At 43.5% G+C, this 17240-nt stretch overlaps 1 protein-coding gene across 1 annotated transcript; it reads right to left on the bottom strand.

Annotated features, from left to right (window-relative positions):
• Positions 1-1173: 1173 nt before the first annotated feature.
• LOC120679032 (protein FLX-like 1) lies at positions 1174-4362 on the bottom strand. Its single transcript, XM_039960520.1, has 4 exons — positions 4198-4362; positions 2023-2544; positions 1703-1836; positions 1174-1618 (listed from the first exon to the last, which is right to left on the bottom strand). The coding sequence occupies exons 2-4, from the start codon at positions 2535-2537 to the stop codon at positions 1467-1469; spliced, it is 801 nt and encodes a 266-aa protein (XP_039816454.1). The 5' UTR covers positions 2538-2544; positions 4198-4362; the 3' UTR covers positions 1174-1466.
• Positions 4363-17240: the final 12878 nt, after the last annotated feature.

The following is a 17240-nucleotide window of genomic DNA, read 5'->3' as shown; positions in this document are numbered from 1 at the left end:
AACTTCCTATTAACCCCTGCCCTACTCTCGTCAACTAGCACCACATCATCAGCAAAGAGCATACACCAAGGGATCTCACCTTGTATATCCCTTGCGACCTCATCCATCACTAAAGCAAATAAATAAGGGCTCAATGCTGACCCTTGGTGTAGACCTATGTTAATATGAAAGTCAGTGGTATTGCCATCACATATCCGGACAAACGTCGTCGCATCCTTGTACATATCCTTAATGAGGGTAATGTACTTAGTTGGGACTTTTTGCTTCTCCAAAGCCCACAACATGATATTTCTCGGTACTTTGTCATATGCCTTCTCAAGGTCAATGAAGACTATGTGCAAGTCCTTCTTTTGCTCCCTATATCTCTCCATCAATTGTCGTATTAAGAAAATCGCCTCTATGGTTGACCTTCCAGGCATGAACCCAAATTGGTTTTGGGTCACACTTGTCACTCTTCTTAGGCGATGCTCGATAACCCTCTCCCAAAGTTTCATCGTATAGCTCATCAGCTTAATCCCACAGTAGTTAGTACAACTTTGAATATCACACTTGTTTTTGAAGATAGGCACTTTGAACAGTTAGGACATGTGAATGAGCTAAAATTAAGTGCTAAAGAAGTACTGAAGTTTTCAAATCATGGCTAAAATTTAAACACTTTATTAGAACTACCGTTTGGATGAACTAATACTAAAGTTTAACACTTTCACCTATTTTAACCATCCGTTTCACCTGCTCGGCAATTAGCATACTGCGTACAGAAACCAAGCTACGGCAGTACAGCACCAAGCCACCAACTACCAAGCGTACCTCAAGTGGATGAAGTGCCTTTAGAACACCACAATCAAATAAGCCATTGCATGTTGCCAAGCTACACCCACAAAAGCAATGGATGACGCAGAAGCAATGCTAATAACAGATACAAGTTCAAAATAGCCATTCAAATTCAAATAGGGTAACTATGAACATTTTCGAAGCAGAACACCTCATTTGCCCTCCTTAGTGATGTATTCCAATAGACTGACCTCCCTGGCAATACGGAATATCTCAGTCCAGGAAACAGCTCATTAGGCCATTCATTGCAGATTTTGTGAATGAACAAATTAGGGCCTATTGACTTACGCAACACAGATCAAGAAACTACCGAGACAATATTTGGCCTGACTGATGCCACTGTGTCCGTAAAATCTTTTGTGATTTGCAACAAATAAGGTGCAGATTACCTGGTTTTCCCTTTATTGCAGTAACTACGGCTAATGGGCATCTGTTTTCTTAGTACACTGGATTGTATATTCTGACTAATGGAAGGTACCAAGATAAACCTGAGCTGGTATAGTTCTGTGTATTGGCCAGCAAAGATTGCAGAAGCCTTACCACATCACAAAGTTTAGTCACAGTACTCTACTCAGAACCCAACTGCACTATGAAGAAAGGGAACTGTCCAGGGGACAATGCAATCAGAAGCCCAATTATGGTTGTGGATAACCACGAGGGTCATGTGATCCCCAAGGCCCAGTTCCATAGCGACTCCCCATCGAAGTATATCCACCATCATACATGCCTTGCAAACTCATCCCAGAAGTCGACAAAGGTGCACCATAAGTTCCATGGCTGCTGAAACCTAAAGATAGACCACTTAATAGGATAAATTTTGCAATTATTTCAGTTATGTACATGCAATGCAAAAGTGGGGAAAGAAACTTACTATGTGCCCTTCTCTTTGCAATGTCAGCCCTCAGCATCTCAGCCTCCTGAGCCATAGCTACAAGATCCTTCTCCATTGCTTGCACCTGTGCTGTCAACTCTGGCTTTGCATTCTTCTCATACTCAAGTGATGCCCTATATTGATATATATTATTAGTTAGCGGCTTTTTACTCAACAAGAATATAAAAAACAAAGCAAAGCAGACACACTGAACTAAACAGCTCCTTGGAGGCAGCAATCGGAGTTATCACATGATCCATCAAGAATATCAACAACATACATCCATTCTAGAAGCAGGGCAAAAAAAAAATGCTCAATACCTAGCCTGGATCAAATCTTGCCGCAGAGCATCACGCTCAGCTATCATAGTAGGTATTTTCTGGCTTTCAGATTTCTGATGCTCAAGCTCTTTTAATAGACCCTGAACCTTTGTAGCCAGCTCTTGCCTAAAAGCCTGTAGTTTATCCACTTCAGATCGCAGATGCAAAGCATCTTGCCTAAGGGGTTCCAAGGAACGTAGCTCAGCTTCCAGCTTCAGATTCCTCTGAGTTAGCTCCCTCGATTCAAGTTCTTTCTCTGCCCGGAGCTTAGGTACAGCCTGACTTGAGGCGTGGAGGTCTTCTTTCAAACGAGGCCTGGTTTGCCTGAGACCAACAATTTCATCTGCCAGACGCTGATTGTCTTCACGGATTCTGCGCATCTCGGCACGGCGACTAGACAATTCCTCCTCCAAGCGACGTGGAGAGGTAGCCCTTGTTCGCGATAGGGGAGGAGCATCACGGTATCCTCGAGGGTCATCATGGTATTGACGGGGTACACGGTGTCTTCCTGCCATTTATTGCCTAATGAAGAATAATAGAATAAAATAATTAATTAAATACAACTCAAGAAAATAAATTGTGTGCATGCAGTGTGAGAGATATAAATCCATGAGGACCTTGTAGTCACCCCTTTAGATGACACATAAATACTAAAATCGAGGCCTTTGGCAAATTTTACAGGAAATGACACTGGATTCGATGTGACCTTTCACTTTTTAGCACAGGTCCATCTACAATATCATCACAAAACTCCAAGAAATAAGCTAAAACAATTTTTTCAGTTAGTTGATGAGATCTATCTTACAAAAATGACTCTTTTTATGTATGTATGTTTGCATTTTAACATCTCAATAACAGCAAAGGTATATGAGCATTCACAACTCACAAGTTTGCAACAAGCATGTTCGTTCTCATGATGGTACTGGAAAAGAAAGGTAGGATGTGAGTAAAATCTCAAAGAGAGGGGGTGTATGGGTATTAGTATGAACACACACAAAAATAGTACCATAATAAGCATTGTTGTGGGTGGCAACAGGGACACCAACCTAGGCAGTGGGCCGGCCAGCCAGGGAGGCACAGAAGCTAACGCAGCAGCACAGGATTGGATTAGAGGATGTTAGACTAGTGTTGTGTCAGCAGACTCTATATAAGCATGGCATGTTGCCTCCTGTCGAGCGAACCAATTCAGCTCATAACATCATTCCTTAGGGCAAATACCATAATAAGGATTCAAAATATTAGAGCCGCTGATGGGGACAGTTCATTATGTTTTACACACAGAGTCATTGAAAATTGGCTTGAGTTTTGGTTTATAAACAACTCGTAAATGAATTGCTAGTCTGCTACTATTTCTTATCAAACAAGAGACATCCAGGTGATATGCAAAACTAAGGAACTGCTTGATCCTTCTTAAACTGGAGGGATGAAGAATAAGAAATCAATGTGTTCAGGAATTCAGTTAAATTTTCTCAGTTTTCAAAAAGGTACACAGATTTATCCACTTCTCAAGTGGGATGCTATCACAATTCACAAAACAACACTTATTTATGCAAGTAGAAAAGTAAAATGTTTGAAAGAATCCCCCAATCCCAAATGTTCAAAACTAAATATTGGTGACATTATGTTTCTTTTTGTCAGGAAGCTACTGTAATGTAGTAATAGTAATACACAGTATGCTTTAAGTTCCACAGCAAGTTTCTGAAAGGATGAGCATATAACAGATGGCATAAATAAAAATTTGAGGTAAGGCAGGTTAGGAGGTCTATCCTATTGGTTTGATGGTACTGCAGAGACCAGAGGGGCAGAAGGAAGTCATTTATCAACTACTATTGTAAATTATAACTATCTGGCATTTCAATGCATCAGACGATCAGCATGCGATGGCTGTAACATATCTAACTGCTTATTTAGTTCGTGCCGTAGTCTATAATCCATCTAGACAGGCACGCATTAGACCAGGCCAAAGGTGTTAAAATTCCCAAGGAGTTCAAGACACCCAGGGGCGGACCCAGAATAAGGCATGGGTGTTCACATGTACACACGACAATTTTTGCAAACGAAATCGAAGTTAGTAGGTAATATATTGTAATCGATTCAGATCCGAATACAAATAATTTTGTTAGGGTTTGGGGTGCTCCGTCTCGCACAGCAGAAGGAAAGAGAAGGGGGACATACCTGGAGGATGTGCTCGTCGCCGGCAAAGGGCTGGGCGAAGACGTGACCAGTGGCGCCGCCGCTCGCCCAGTCGTCGCCGCCGCCAGGGAAGAGCAAGGGAGGAGAGACTCGGAGAGAAGGGGGAAAGAAACAGAGATGAGCCTGAGGCCCTAGATACTTCGCTCTTTGCAATACTTCTTACTGCAGTGGAGTCTTACACGTGAACCGGGGCCTACACGTCAGCGACTCGAGCGTAACATGTCAATGAGCCGAGCTCCACCGAGCACCGAGCCTGCCACCACAAGGTCGAGCGAGCCCTGAGGTGGGGCTGTCGAGCCTGCCACCACACCACGAGGCCGCGGCGCAGTTTGGATTGCTAGAATGCTAGAAAATTAATATTTTAACTGTTAATTACGGTGTCAAACTAATTTAGTTTACAAAACTGACTTCAGAACCCTGCACTAGAAATCCTAAAGAATCTAACGAGATCTTTGACTGCGTGATTAGAGGATAGTTACTGTAGCATCACGATAGCCAATCATCGATTAATTACCGTCATTAGATTCGTCGCGAAAAGTTACACACATTCCTAAAAAGATTTTGCATATAGACTTTATTTAGTACTCCATGCATGTGAGATTTTTTTCTCGGCTTGCGTACACTAAGGAATCATAGCGGGGACCCAACAAGACCTGGTTTGTGTTGTTTGGTTTGTGTTATAGAGATTCTAGAATGGCGTTTGACCATTAATTAGAGGTATCAAACAAAGTCAGATTACAAAACTAATTTCAGAACCCCTACGCTATGAACCTTGACGAATATAATGAGACTTTTGACCGCGTGATTGGAGGATGGTTACTGTAGCATCATTATACCCAATCATCAATTAATTATCGTCATTAGATTCGTCGCGAAAAGTTACACCCATCCCTGAAGAGATTTTATGACTTCGTTTAGTACTTTATGCATGCGAGATTCTCTTCTCGAGAAGCGTATTCTAGAATTCTAGAAGGTATCCAAACAAGGGCAAACTCGAGCAAGCCCTCAGAAAGCTGTCAAACTGTCTGCACTCGTCATACTCTATTTTTATCTGTTAAAAAATATTTTGTCAGTCCTCATGATTCTATCTTCTATACCAATTTTCTTTTGTGCCCATCATACTATCCTATATACCAACAAACACATTTATTCATCAATCCCGAACTACCATCTTCAATTAAAAATTCATTTGTTACCTATCTAGGAACTAAAATATGAGAAAATGGAAGTTCTAAGGTTTATAATGTGAGGAAATAAAAGTTCTAGAGACTAAAATATAAATATTCAAAAAAATCAAAATAAAAAAATAACCTTATATTCTCCACTCTCTCGTTCCATCTCTCTTGTCCCTCTGCACTCTTTCTCGCTCTCTCTCTCCCCATCTCCGACGACCGAACCTTCATGCTGCGCTGCGCGGCCTCACCGCACCCCGGCCGCCTCGCGCACGCCGCTTTGCCGCGCCTCCTCGTGGCCTCCAAACTCACCAGCAGCATGTGCGCGGGGCAGCAGCAGCGCGGGCGGGCGGTGCAAGGCTCTCCTCGTGGCTCCACCACCTCCTTCCGACCGTCCCTCCCTCCTCCCTCCTCTTCAGCGACGGCGTGCAGGACCAAGCGACGGCCATGGCGGTGGCTCGGCTCGTGGCTGCGATTGGGCGTAAGGAGGCATGGAGTAGCTGGGGCGGTACCGAGCTCGGGCCGACGAGAGGCCTCGAGGGGCGGGCCCCATGCGGCGGTATGTAGTTTTGCTACCCTGCTAGATTTGGCGGAGCGGGAGTGATACAGTAGCCCGGTGCAACTTATTCCTACGCTATCACATAATGGAGGATGGTTTACCATCTCCGGTGTGGATAGTCTCAATGGATCGAGCTGGAGCGAGCCCTGCCACGTGCCACCTCGATCTGGAGTTCGATAACCCTTAGCCGATCAGGGGCGGGCCCAGAATTTTTAGAATGGGTATTCAAAATTTGAAAGGTAATTTTTTTTGACAACCTTAATTAAGGATTATTAACACATAATTGCGTATCAACATCACATAATTCATAAAATTGATCATAGCTTTGAATGTTCAATGTATAGGCAGTAAATAGAGGATAAAACAGTAAAATTATAAGAAAATCTACAATTTATCAGTCAACTTTTCTATCCTTAATGCTTTAGGAATGAGTGATAATATCCTCATTCTTAACTTGCAAGAAGAACTGACTCAAGTTTCAGGAATATTGTGACCACTACATCGCTACCCTCTTGTGACAATTTCACAAATATTCACACACATTGCAACCAATAACTATTATGCATTGATAGGAAGCCAATTAGGCATATATTGCATGAATGCATGAATGAAGAAACTAATTAAGAAACAAACAAGCAGGGTTTTATTTATTAGTATGGCTATATGAATGAACCCAAAAAGAAAAGGAAAAAAAGAGAGAAATGAAATGCCAAATCCGAGAGTCCTGTTGACCCCATTGGTGGGCATCAACGGCACGGCGGGTGGAGGCAAGGCAAATAAAGCAGGACCTATGACTTGTTTGGTTCCTCGTTGGAATAATCAATCAGGCAAACAAAGCAGCATGGAATCGCTAGAGGAGTGCAACTCGTACATGGTGGAACTGATGAAACACGAGGAGAGGAAGGGAGGGGAGGGGAGAGCGGGGGTTACCTTGCCTGGGGCAAGGGGAGCCGCCGTAACGGAGCTCGATCCCTGGTGGAGTGGTGGGGTGATGGCGATCTTCGCGTCGGAGGCGACATGATGCGACGTGAAGCGAGGGGAGGTGATGTGGTGCCTCCTGGGCCTGGGAGCCGGGTGTCACGCCGGATGGCCGCCGCTGCGTCGCCTAGCCATGGGCGCCGGTCCTCGCGCAGGCGCCCGCCGTCGCTCCTGTCTTTCCGCGGCTCGCTGACGCCTGGTCGCCGATCGTCGCGACCACCGTGGCGGCGCTTAGGGTTGAGACACCGGGCGAGTGGGGATCTCGGGGAGAGGACAGGGGAGCCGAGCGGGCCATTGGGCCGGAGGCCGCGAATGGGCCACTTGGGCCGGATGGGGGAAGGTGGGAGGGTCGGTAGGGAGTAGAAGGATGGGCCAAAACTTGAAATCTACCTATATGTTCTTTTTTTTCTTTTTTCAATACATATACATACAATATACTACACATACAAAATTTTGTGTCCAAAATAATGGGTATTCAGTTGAATACCCTTGAATCAATACTGGGCCCGCCCCTGTAGCCGATGTCGAGCCTCAAATCTAGCCGAGCCAACAGGTCAGCTCGATGTCTCTTTTTTTTACCGGCTAAATTGCGGCCTGGTCCTCCATTTTTGAAAGAGACAAATGTAGCAAGGTCGGATTTACTTTTTTTTTTGGCATAGTCACTTTGGTTGAACCTGCTCTAGAAACTTCTAGGAGGGAATCTTGCATGCATGAAATACTAAATGAAGTCTATTTGCAAAACCTCTTCACGAATGGGTGTAATTTTTCGCGAAGAATCTAATGACGGTAATTAACTGATGATCGGCTACAGTGATGCTACAATAACCATCATTTAATCATACGGTCAAATGTCTCATTAGATTCTTCAGGGTTCCTAGCGCAGGGTTCTGGAGTTAGTTTTGTAAAGTGCCTTTATTAATACCCCTAATTAGCGGTCAAAGTGCTTTCTAGAATCTTCTAGGAAGAAACCAAACAGGGCCAGTACCACGCGCTGACGCGCATAGTAAAGAATAAAGAAACACAGAAAATAAATCTGCAGATCTCATGTTTACTCTCCCATAAGCAAAACTTTGAAAAATAGTAAGCAATTAGAACATATATAAATCTATTTCTTCCATCTAAATTCTAAGCGTTAACAAAGTTTTCAACACTACCAGCATACATGTGATTGCCCTATTGTCTCCACGGTTGTACTAGCCAAATAAAAAGATTAGAGCTACTACAACTATTGTCATGCTTCTCGTGAATCAAAATCGAGGTTGAGCTGCAACTAAACTGCAGTCGATGACAATCTGATGATCTTTCATGCCACCAAACATGAAGCTGAAGAGCATTTTATAGTGCCGATTCGATGAGGAAACTTGCAGGCAGAAAAAAGGGCACATCATGTTTCAGGTGTATGACTGAAACGAATAGCATATGCAACTAGTAGTAGGAGTAAAATATTAGCAAGGCTCAATACCTCTGGTAACAAACATTGCTAGTTCTATATAATCTAATTCATGATCATATTTTTGCTAATACATAAATGCATTATTGCCTAAATTTCTAGCCATATTATTACCTAATTCAGAACCACATTATTGCCTAAAATGTATAATTTGTCTAATCTAGAACAATAGTATTACTTAAAGAAGTACATGTTTAGACAAAAAAATAAAACAATTGCAAGAAATGTACTTGCTCTCCCAGCATATGTAGTACTTATTTACTTGAGCTGGTTCAAATGCATATCATATCTTCTTTATGGATTGTACTTAATCTCCCCTGCAGAATAGCATGGGAACCTACAATGTAAGAACAAAAAAATGTAACACCTCTAGTGTTTAGAGGATCAATAAATCCCTAAACTAGTTTAGCAAATTCAAAAGGAATCAAGTTCAGTCAAAATTTGGTTTGGCTCCGCCTGGGCCGGTCCGACCGGTACGATCGGCCGGTCAGACCGGTAGCGCGCCGGGCAGCACGCATCACGGCGTCCGCGCGTCGGGCATCGACACCGGCGAGCGCGGCAGCCATCCGCGGCGTCGCCCGTCCTCGTCCTTATCCCTAGTCAGCCGCCTGATATTTCCCCCCTCTCTCTCTCACGCTCAGCTTCCCCTATCTTCTTCTTCTTCCTCGAGCAGAGCTCGAACGAGCTCGAGCAGCTCCCATCCACCGGCAAATCCCCGGCCACCGCCTCACCCTCTTGAAATCCCCGCCAACCACAGCTGCCTCACCTCCCTAGCTCCCTCTACATCCCCTCGGACCGGAGCTCCGGCCATCGTATAGCCGGAAATCGTGGATCCTCTAGCCGCCGGCCAACCATGGTCATCGAGATTCACCCCAACATCGAACTCCATCGTCCGGCCACCATTTCCTTCATCTAAGGGCTCAAATCGAACTTAGGTGAGGTGCTGATGCTCGTGCTCTCCTCATTCTTGCGTGTTCCACGAGTTTCCGCGCTCGTTTATGCCGCTGCCGCCGCCATGCTGCTATTCGTCGCGGGCCGCCTTCGCCTGCCCATGTGTTGCGCTGCCGCGTGCGCTAGCTCCGCCCGGCCACTCAGCACGCCGCGCCGCCCCGCACTACTGCCGGCCGACCTCTCCGCAGCAGGAGCTGGTCGCCGAGCCGCCGGCCATGGCCCTGTGCCGTGGCTCAGCTAGGACCGGTAACCGGTCTGAGGTGGGGGGCTCTTTTATTCATTTGATGAAAATTTGTAGGTTGTCTAACAAATCAAGGAAAAATGGTAAAAATGTCAAACTAGTTTTGTTAGATTGGGTACGTCTATACCTGAGAGGGAAAAATGTTTATTCTTGTGAAATACTCTATTTGCTCCTGCTAAAATTTAAGTTGTCCTTAGACTTAATTAATTAGTGTATGTAAATCTGGTAGTCGGAAAATGTTGCAATTTATGCGGTAGCTTATTTTCAGAACGGGTAGTGCACTGTGAGATCTACATGTCCTGAGAACATCAATTAGTGTGTTAGTCAATTAATCCATGTATTCGTGTATTGCGGAGTTAGTAAATAATTGTGAATTAGAGATATACTTTTGCATTGACCGGCATTTCATTCGAATACATGTAGAATACGCAGCCGGAGGTGTCACTCGTGCATTGATCGTGAAGTCAGGAGCTAGCGGAGCAGACCCAAGAAGAAATTCGTGAAGACCTGACCCAAGACCGGAAATAATACTAACCCTGCTCAGCAAAAAGGCAAGCCCCGGAGCATAACCCCTATTTTAAATTATGAGTCATTATATATATTAATTACTTATGCATTGAGTTTTTAGGAATTGTTTGGAACCTTAGTTGCATGATCCCTAGGTATCCTTGATAATCTACTAACATGTGTAGATCGGTAGTACTGCCAAGTTTAATTAGGTTTAGTAGAAGTCGAGTGATTTCCTGTCACTCGCGAGATATAGGTTGAAGTCGAGTGATTTTCTGTCACTCGCAAGATACAGGAGCTATACCGTTGGGGTAAGAATGTTAGAAATGACGATGAGATGTATGAAAATGGAGACCGGGCGGAAAGTAATGTGGTTATGAATATGAAATGGATGAAAAGTAAGCCTCCGCCTGTGTCGGTTATGGCCCGTTCGTTGTTGGCATAGCTGATCGAGGTTTGAACAGTACTATAGGTTGCCGGGAGTAGGAGGTAGTCGACACCGGTAAGCTCAGTACCATATATGCACCGGTAGGCGGACTTGATATTGTCTTCACCAGTGGAGCTAGTATGGAAACTCATGGCTGACCCTTCATTGGTATCGGTGGGCTAGCAGTCCCGGGTCGCAGGGCAGTTCGGCTATTCGGTGTGCATATGTGAAGGGTTGCCACGTGTGATCCGACAGGGCCTATATGTGACGTGTGTGTTAGGTCCACCTTACAAGGTTAAATCGGATCGATTCGCCGTCCTCTCGGTTAAGAGACCCTTGATCTCTCTGTCGCATCGTAGTGTAATCAATGGAACATGGATTATATATGATGATGGTTACTTTGAATTGTGATTTAATACTCCACCATATTTGCTCTAGTTAGTTGTGCAAATAATAGCTGATGTTTAATCTATATAGAAATTGAGCTAAAATGTTGAAGGTAAGGATCCACTATTAGTAGTCTTTTCCGCAAAATAAACTCCAGAGCCAAAGAGCTTTGCATGTCTAGATAGTGGGCTAAGTATACCCATAGTCGGGTAAGCCTTGCTGAGTATTAATATACTCAGGGTTTGTGGTTTTATTGCTTTTAGATAGCTGCTGCCGGTTGAAGCTAACCAGGATTCACATCTGTGGGCTAGATGTGACGTCCCCGCGTCTCCGTAGTTACCGCCATTTTGTGTATTTGTTTTCTCTTAAATCTCTTCTCAGTTTAGAATCTCTTTCGCTGTTGTCTCCACTTATGTAAATTCTAAATTTATTTAAGAATGTTTTGTAATTATTTCCTATTGTATCCTACTTTTGTAAATTACTCATGCTTGTACTCTCTGCGCTCGCCGTTACGCGAGACTACTGGTGATGTTTTGATCGGACCGTGGGTTGGAAGCAGACTGTCAAGTTATGTTTAATTAAGCTAATGCGCCTGATGTGTGCAAATGATGGCCATTATATTTAATTTGCCAATTTAATTTGACGGTTCTGTCACAGCTGGTATCAGAGCCGAAACGCACCAGGGATGGTACTAGCATGATTATTTTTGGTGTTTTCAAATCCTAAAAATGAGTTTCCGCAAAATACGTTTCTTTCCGCTTAAGGGATTAGGAGAAATTAGTTCGTAAGCCCTATGTTTATAGTTGTGTTTAATCAGGTGGCTCTATATAATACCAACTAACTCCCAGCCCATTACATTTATGTTAAACCTTAGTTTCTTGCACAAACTTTACTTAATATTGTAACGACGCACCTACATTAAGGTGAGCAAGGTAAGCATTTTTGGTAGTCCCTTAGAATAGCCCACGTGTTTCATACGTGCGCGGGTTCCTATGATGAGCATACGAGGAGGTGATAAGGCTCAATTCAAACGAGTCTATCGCTATCTGCCGTCTGATATGGAGTGCGGACTTCCCACCATGTGATTGTAATCACGGCCATCTCGTAAGGCAATGTTACGAGGTGTAGACCCGTTATGCGGTTGGACATAACCGTGTACCTTGGGACACGTTTACCCTTGGGTGTCCCGTAAGGCGATTTGTTCGGAAAGTGAATACGTTGCTTCGGTAACGTATGTAGCGCTGCCCATTCAATGTATGTGGTCTCTATAATGGACGGTAATGTATGTGGGCAACTGTATATGTGTTACCCATGTGGCGTAGGACACATGGGGTCGTTCATGTGTGCTAGCACGAAGGGTCCAGTCGTGGATATATATATATATGATATTCTGAAATTGTTGCAGGTACACTAACAGGCGATTACGTAGGTTAAGGCGAGTATGAACCGACTAGACGTATATTAGGGAGAGTACGTATATATGCCACCAAATGTCCGTGTATGTTGCCCTATAATTAGTTGGCAATTTTTTAAGGGGGAGGATGACGTAGGACGAGCATGCATCATATCAGCCTTTGCACTATAAAAAGTTTTATTCGTAACAGTTGGGCATAGGTCGTTGGACTTTTGAAGAAAAAAAATCTGTCGCTGCCTGTAACCGTTCCGACCGTTGAGGACCCCCGGTCAGACCGATTGGCCCATGTCCGAATGGCCATAGCACCCAGGCCGGTCAAACCACTTCTTGTAGTCGGTCCGACCGCTTGGCCCAGCCTGATCGGTTTGCTGCCAATTTTTGATCGGCAACAATGTTAAAGTTGTGCACTAGCAGTTAATCGTTATCATCGCTCCTCTGGGTGAACTGGAATGAAAAAGAATTGAATGGAAGGGAGTTGTGAATTTATTTTCTGGATTACATCTGGATCAGAGTTGATCTATATATGAGTCATATGTGCTTTATGGATTCAGTTGAATTGTTACCATTACTTGATTGGATTTCAGAATACTGGATGGCTGATGAGAAATTGGGTGTCTTGCAGATGGAGCAAACCAGTAATGATCCTAGTGGCTCTGGACAACAAAATCCATCTACAATGGTTGATACCATCGCCGAGCATACTCGTTTACTCCAACTATTGGTGCAAAATGCCTTATTGCATGGTCATCGTGATCCAAATATAGACTTTCTGGAAACTCAGCCACTAGTGTTTCGAATAGCAGAAGATCCATTGGATGCAGAGCATTGGCTGCGCACCATTGAGCAGAAATTGGGACTTATCACATGCACTGATATGCAGAAGACGCAGTATGTGACTCAACAGCTACATGGCTCTGCAGGAGCATGGTGGGCCAATCATTTAGCTATGCAACCAACAAAGAGACAGATTCCCTGGTCAGAATTTAGAGAGATTTTTAGGGCACGTTACATTCTAGAAGGTTTCATAACAGTGAAAGTGGAGGAGTTTCTAAATCTGAAGCAAGAGAGCAAGTCGGTGATGGAATATGCCAACATTTTCAATCATCTTGCACAATATGCTGCACGTCACGTTGATACCGATGAAAAGAAGCAAGATTGTTTCAAGAGAGGGTTAAATACCAAGTTACTCATGCATTTAGCAACGAGAACATTTACCAGCTATAGTGAGTTGGTTAGCAAAGCTATCCTCCAAGAAGATGCGATGCTAAAGCACGAAAAAGCGAAAAAGAGGAAGGAATCATCTACTGGGCCTTCTGGGAATGTCATGCAACGCCTACGCCTGGTGCCCACTAGCTTTTCCCAAAAATCAATACCAGCTACAACCAAGGATGCCTGAACTTGTAGCTCCTCAACAGTTGGAGCAAAGGAAACCCGCATTGCAACATGTTTCTCACTCCCACCCTGGTCAGTGCACACCTCACCTAACCAAGGGTTGCCATCACTCGGAGAATATTTGTTACACTCCACCCCAGCCAAGGAAAGGCTCTAGAAATACAAATAAGAAAAAGAAGGTGCCTTATATTAAGGATGGTTGTGTGAGTTACACCACTTGTGGAGACGTGCCAGAAGGGTGACACGTGATGGCGGGTATATTTTCCCTCAAGAACCAGCCGATTATGGTCTTATTCGACTCTGGTGCTTCGCATACATTCCTTAGTAAGGCTTGTGCAGATAGGCACGGATTGAAAATTGATTGCATGAGCACTTTCTATAAAATACAATCCCTAGGTGGTCAAATAATCACAAACCAAATGGCTAGAGAGGTACCAATCAACTTGGCTGGAAGAATCTTTCCGACCAATCTTATCATTCTCCCACATCAAGGGATTGATATCATATTTGGTATGAATTGGATGAAGGCACATGGAGTTGTGTTGGATACTCATGCACATGTTGTTCATATCAATTCACGTGCACATGGTTCTATGATGCTACCTTTGACCAAGTACAAGGAACAAAATCCAGCCATAAATAAATTGGAGGGTAAAAGCTTAGAGATGATACCTGTAGTATGCGAATATTCAGATGTCTTTCCAGAGGATTTACCTAGACTGCCACCAGATCGGGACGTTGAGTTTGTTATTGAACTCCAACCGGGTACAGCACCTATCTCTAGAAGGCCATATCGGATGCCACCAAATGAATTGGCAGAGCTGAAGGTACAATTGCAAGACCTGCTGAATAAGAGTTTCATTCGTCCAAGCTCATCACCTTGGGGATGCCCAGCTTTATTTGTGAAAAAGAACGACCAAAGTTTGAGGTTGTGTGTTGATTATCGGCATCTAAATGCGGTTACCATCAAAAATAAATATCCATTACCTCGCATTGACATTCTTTTTGATCAGTTAGCTGGAGCTAAGGTATTTTCTAAGATAGATCTTCGATCCAGTTATCACCAAATAAAGATCAGACCTCAGGACATTCCAAAGACTGCTTTCTCCACTCGTTATGGTTTATTTGAGTACCTAGTCATGTCTTTTGGGTTGACTAATGCTCTAGCTTACTTCATGTACCTTATGAATTCGGTCTTCATGCCTGAATTGGACAAGTTTATTGTGGTATTCATTGATGACATTCTTATATACTCCAAGAATGAAGAAGAGCACGCCAAGCACCTTCACATTGTTCTTCAATGCCTACGAGAGCACAAGCTTTACGCAAAATTCAGCAAATGTGAATTTTGGCTTAAAGAAGTTCCTTTCTTAGGCCATGTCATATCTGCAAAGGGTATTTTAGTTGATCCAGGAAAAGTTGGGAGGCTCCAATATCAGTTAAGGAAATCCACGGTTTTCTAGGATTGGCTGGGTATTATCGTCGGTTCATTCCAGAGTTTTCAAAAATTGCTAAGCCTATGACCGAGCTACTCAAGAATGGGGTCAAATTTCATTGGAGTGACAAATGTGAAGAGGCTTTCTGCACTCTGAAAAAGCTTTTAACTTCTGCACCTATCCTGGCTCAACCCGACACCTCAAAACCATTTGATATCTACTGTGATGCATCTGGTACTGGTATTGGGTGTGTCTTGATGCAGGAAAATAGAGTAATTGCATATGCTTCTAGGTCACTCAAACGTCACGAGAAAAATTATCCAACTCATGATTTGGAGCTTAGGAAACAACTTCTAGATGAAACTCACCTCTCTCGGTATTCTATCCATCCGGGTAGCAATAAAATGTATCAAGATCTGAAACAACAATTTTGGTGGACTAGAATGAAGCGGGAAATCGCTAAATATGTGTCCCAGTGTGGCATTTGTCAAAGAGTAAAAGCGAGCCACTTAAGATTAGCCGGGACACTTCAACTGTTGAGTATTCCAGCTTGGAAATAGGAAGATATTAGTATGGATTTCATTGTCGGGTTACCCAAAACTGCTAAAGGCTATGATTCTATCTGGGTTATTGTGGACCGTCTCACAAAATCCGCTCATTTTCTTCCTGTGAAAACCACCTATAGGGCACAACATTATGCTGAGTTGTATATTAGTCGCATTATGAGTTTGCATGGATTACCTAAGACTATCATTTCGAACAGGGGTGCTCAATTTGTTGCACGTTTTTGGGAACAGTTCCACACTGCCCTTGGTACTCAACTTATTCGCAGTTCAGCTTATCATCCTCAAACAGATGGCCAGACAGAAAGGGTAAACCAAATCTTAGAAGATATGCTCAGAGCATGTGTCCTCACTTATACCAAGAAATGGGATGAGTGTTTGCCTCTCGCTGAATTTTCATATAACAACAGTTATCAAGAGAGTATCAAGATGGCATCCTTTGAGGCATTATATAGATGAAGATGTAGAACTTCCCTTAATTGGTCAGAAGCTGGTGAGAGAGTTATCTTTGGGCCGGATATAGTTAAAGAAGCTGAAGAACAAGTTCAAATTATTCAATCCAACCTTCGGACAGCCCAATCCCGTCAAAAGAACTATGTAGACAATCAGCGTCAACCATTGAATTTCAAGATAGGAGATCATGTATATCTCAGGGTATCACCTATGAAAGGCACACAACGATTTGGAGTTAAAGGAAAATTAGCTCCTCGTTACATTGGTCCTTTTCTCATAATTTAAAAGTGTGGACCCGTGGCATATCGCTTGGAACTTCCCTCACAGCTATCGGCAATCCACAATATTTTCCACGTCTCTCAACTCAAGAAATGTCTTCGTGTACCTACCAAGGCAAATGAAGGTGAATGCATCCAACTCAAGCCTGACCTTACATATGAAGAATATCCAATCAAGATTGTTGATCAAAAGGATAGAGTGACTCGGAATCAAATAAGTAAATTTTATAAAGTCCAGTGGAGAAATCACACCGAGAGAGAAGCTACCTGGGAAACAGAGGATTTCCTCAAATCTAAATATCCCGAGTTTCTCGATGCCAATCAAGGTACTAAACATTAAGCACCGACACTCTTTATTTAAATCGTCGCACCGTAATCTCGGGACGAGATTTCTTTTAAGGGGGGAGGCTGTAACACCTCTGGAGTTTAGAGGATCATTAAATCCCTAAACTAGTTTAGCTAATTCAAAAGGAATCAAGTTCAGTCAAAATTTTGTTTGGCTCAGCCTGGACCGGTCCGACCGGTACGATCGGCCGGTCAGACCGGTAGCGCGCCGGGCAGCACGCATCACGGCCAGGGTTTACAAAACCGGTGGGAACCGGTCCGGTTTGACCGGTAACCGGTCAAACCTGTCCGGTCATGTTCCGGTTTGGGCCGGTACCAAACCGGCCCAAATTCAAAATTCAAATTTGAATTCAAAAAAATGAAAAATTCCCAAAAAAAATCATAAAAATACTTCAAGGTGTGACGAATCTAATGGTGTCAAATTTTCTCAAAAATTCATTCGTTTAACATACTTTTCGGGCATTTAAAGTTA

This window comes from Panicum virgatum, chromosome 6N (assembly GCF_016808335.1).
Source record: "Panicum virgatum strain AP13 chromosome 6N, P.virgatum_v5, whole genome shotgun sequence".
Lineage (NCBI taxonomy): Eukaryota > Viridiplantae > Streptophyta > Magnoliopsida > Poales > Poaceae > Panicum > Panicum virgatum.
Note: the sequence above shows the minus strand (reverse complement) of the source record. Positions and strands in the feature narration are given on the sequence as shown.

Bases quoted from the DNA above. Each gene is read 5' to 3' on its own strand.
- LOC120679032 (XM_039960520.1), bottom strand. From the start codon at position 2,537: ATGGCAGGAAGACACCGTGTACCCCGTCAATACCATGATGACCCTCGA. The intron at 1,837-2,022 runs GTATTGAGCATT...ATATCAATATAG, and splicing joins CAAGATTTGATCCAGGCTAG to GGCATCACTTGAGTATGAGA. The intron at 1,619-1,702 runs GTAAGTTTCTTT...GTCTATCTTTAG, and splicing joins TGCAAAGAGAAGGGCACATA to GTTTCAGCAGCCATGGAACT.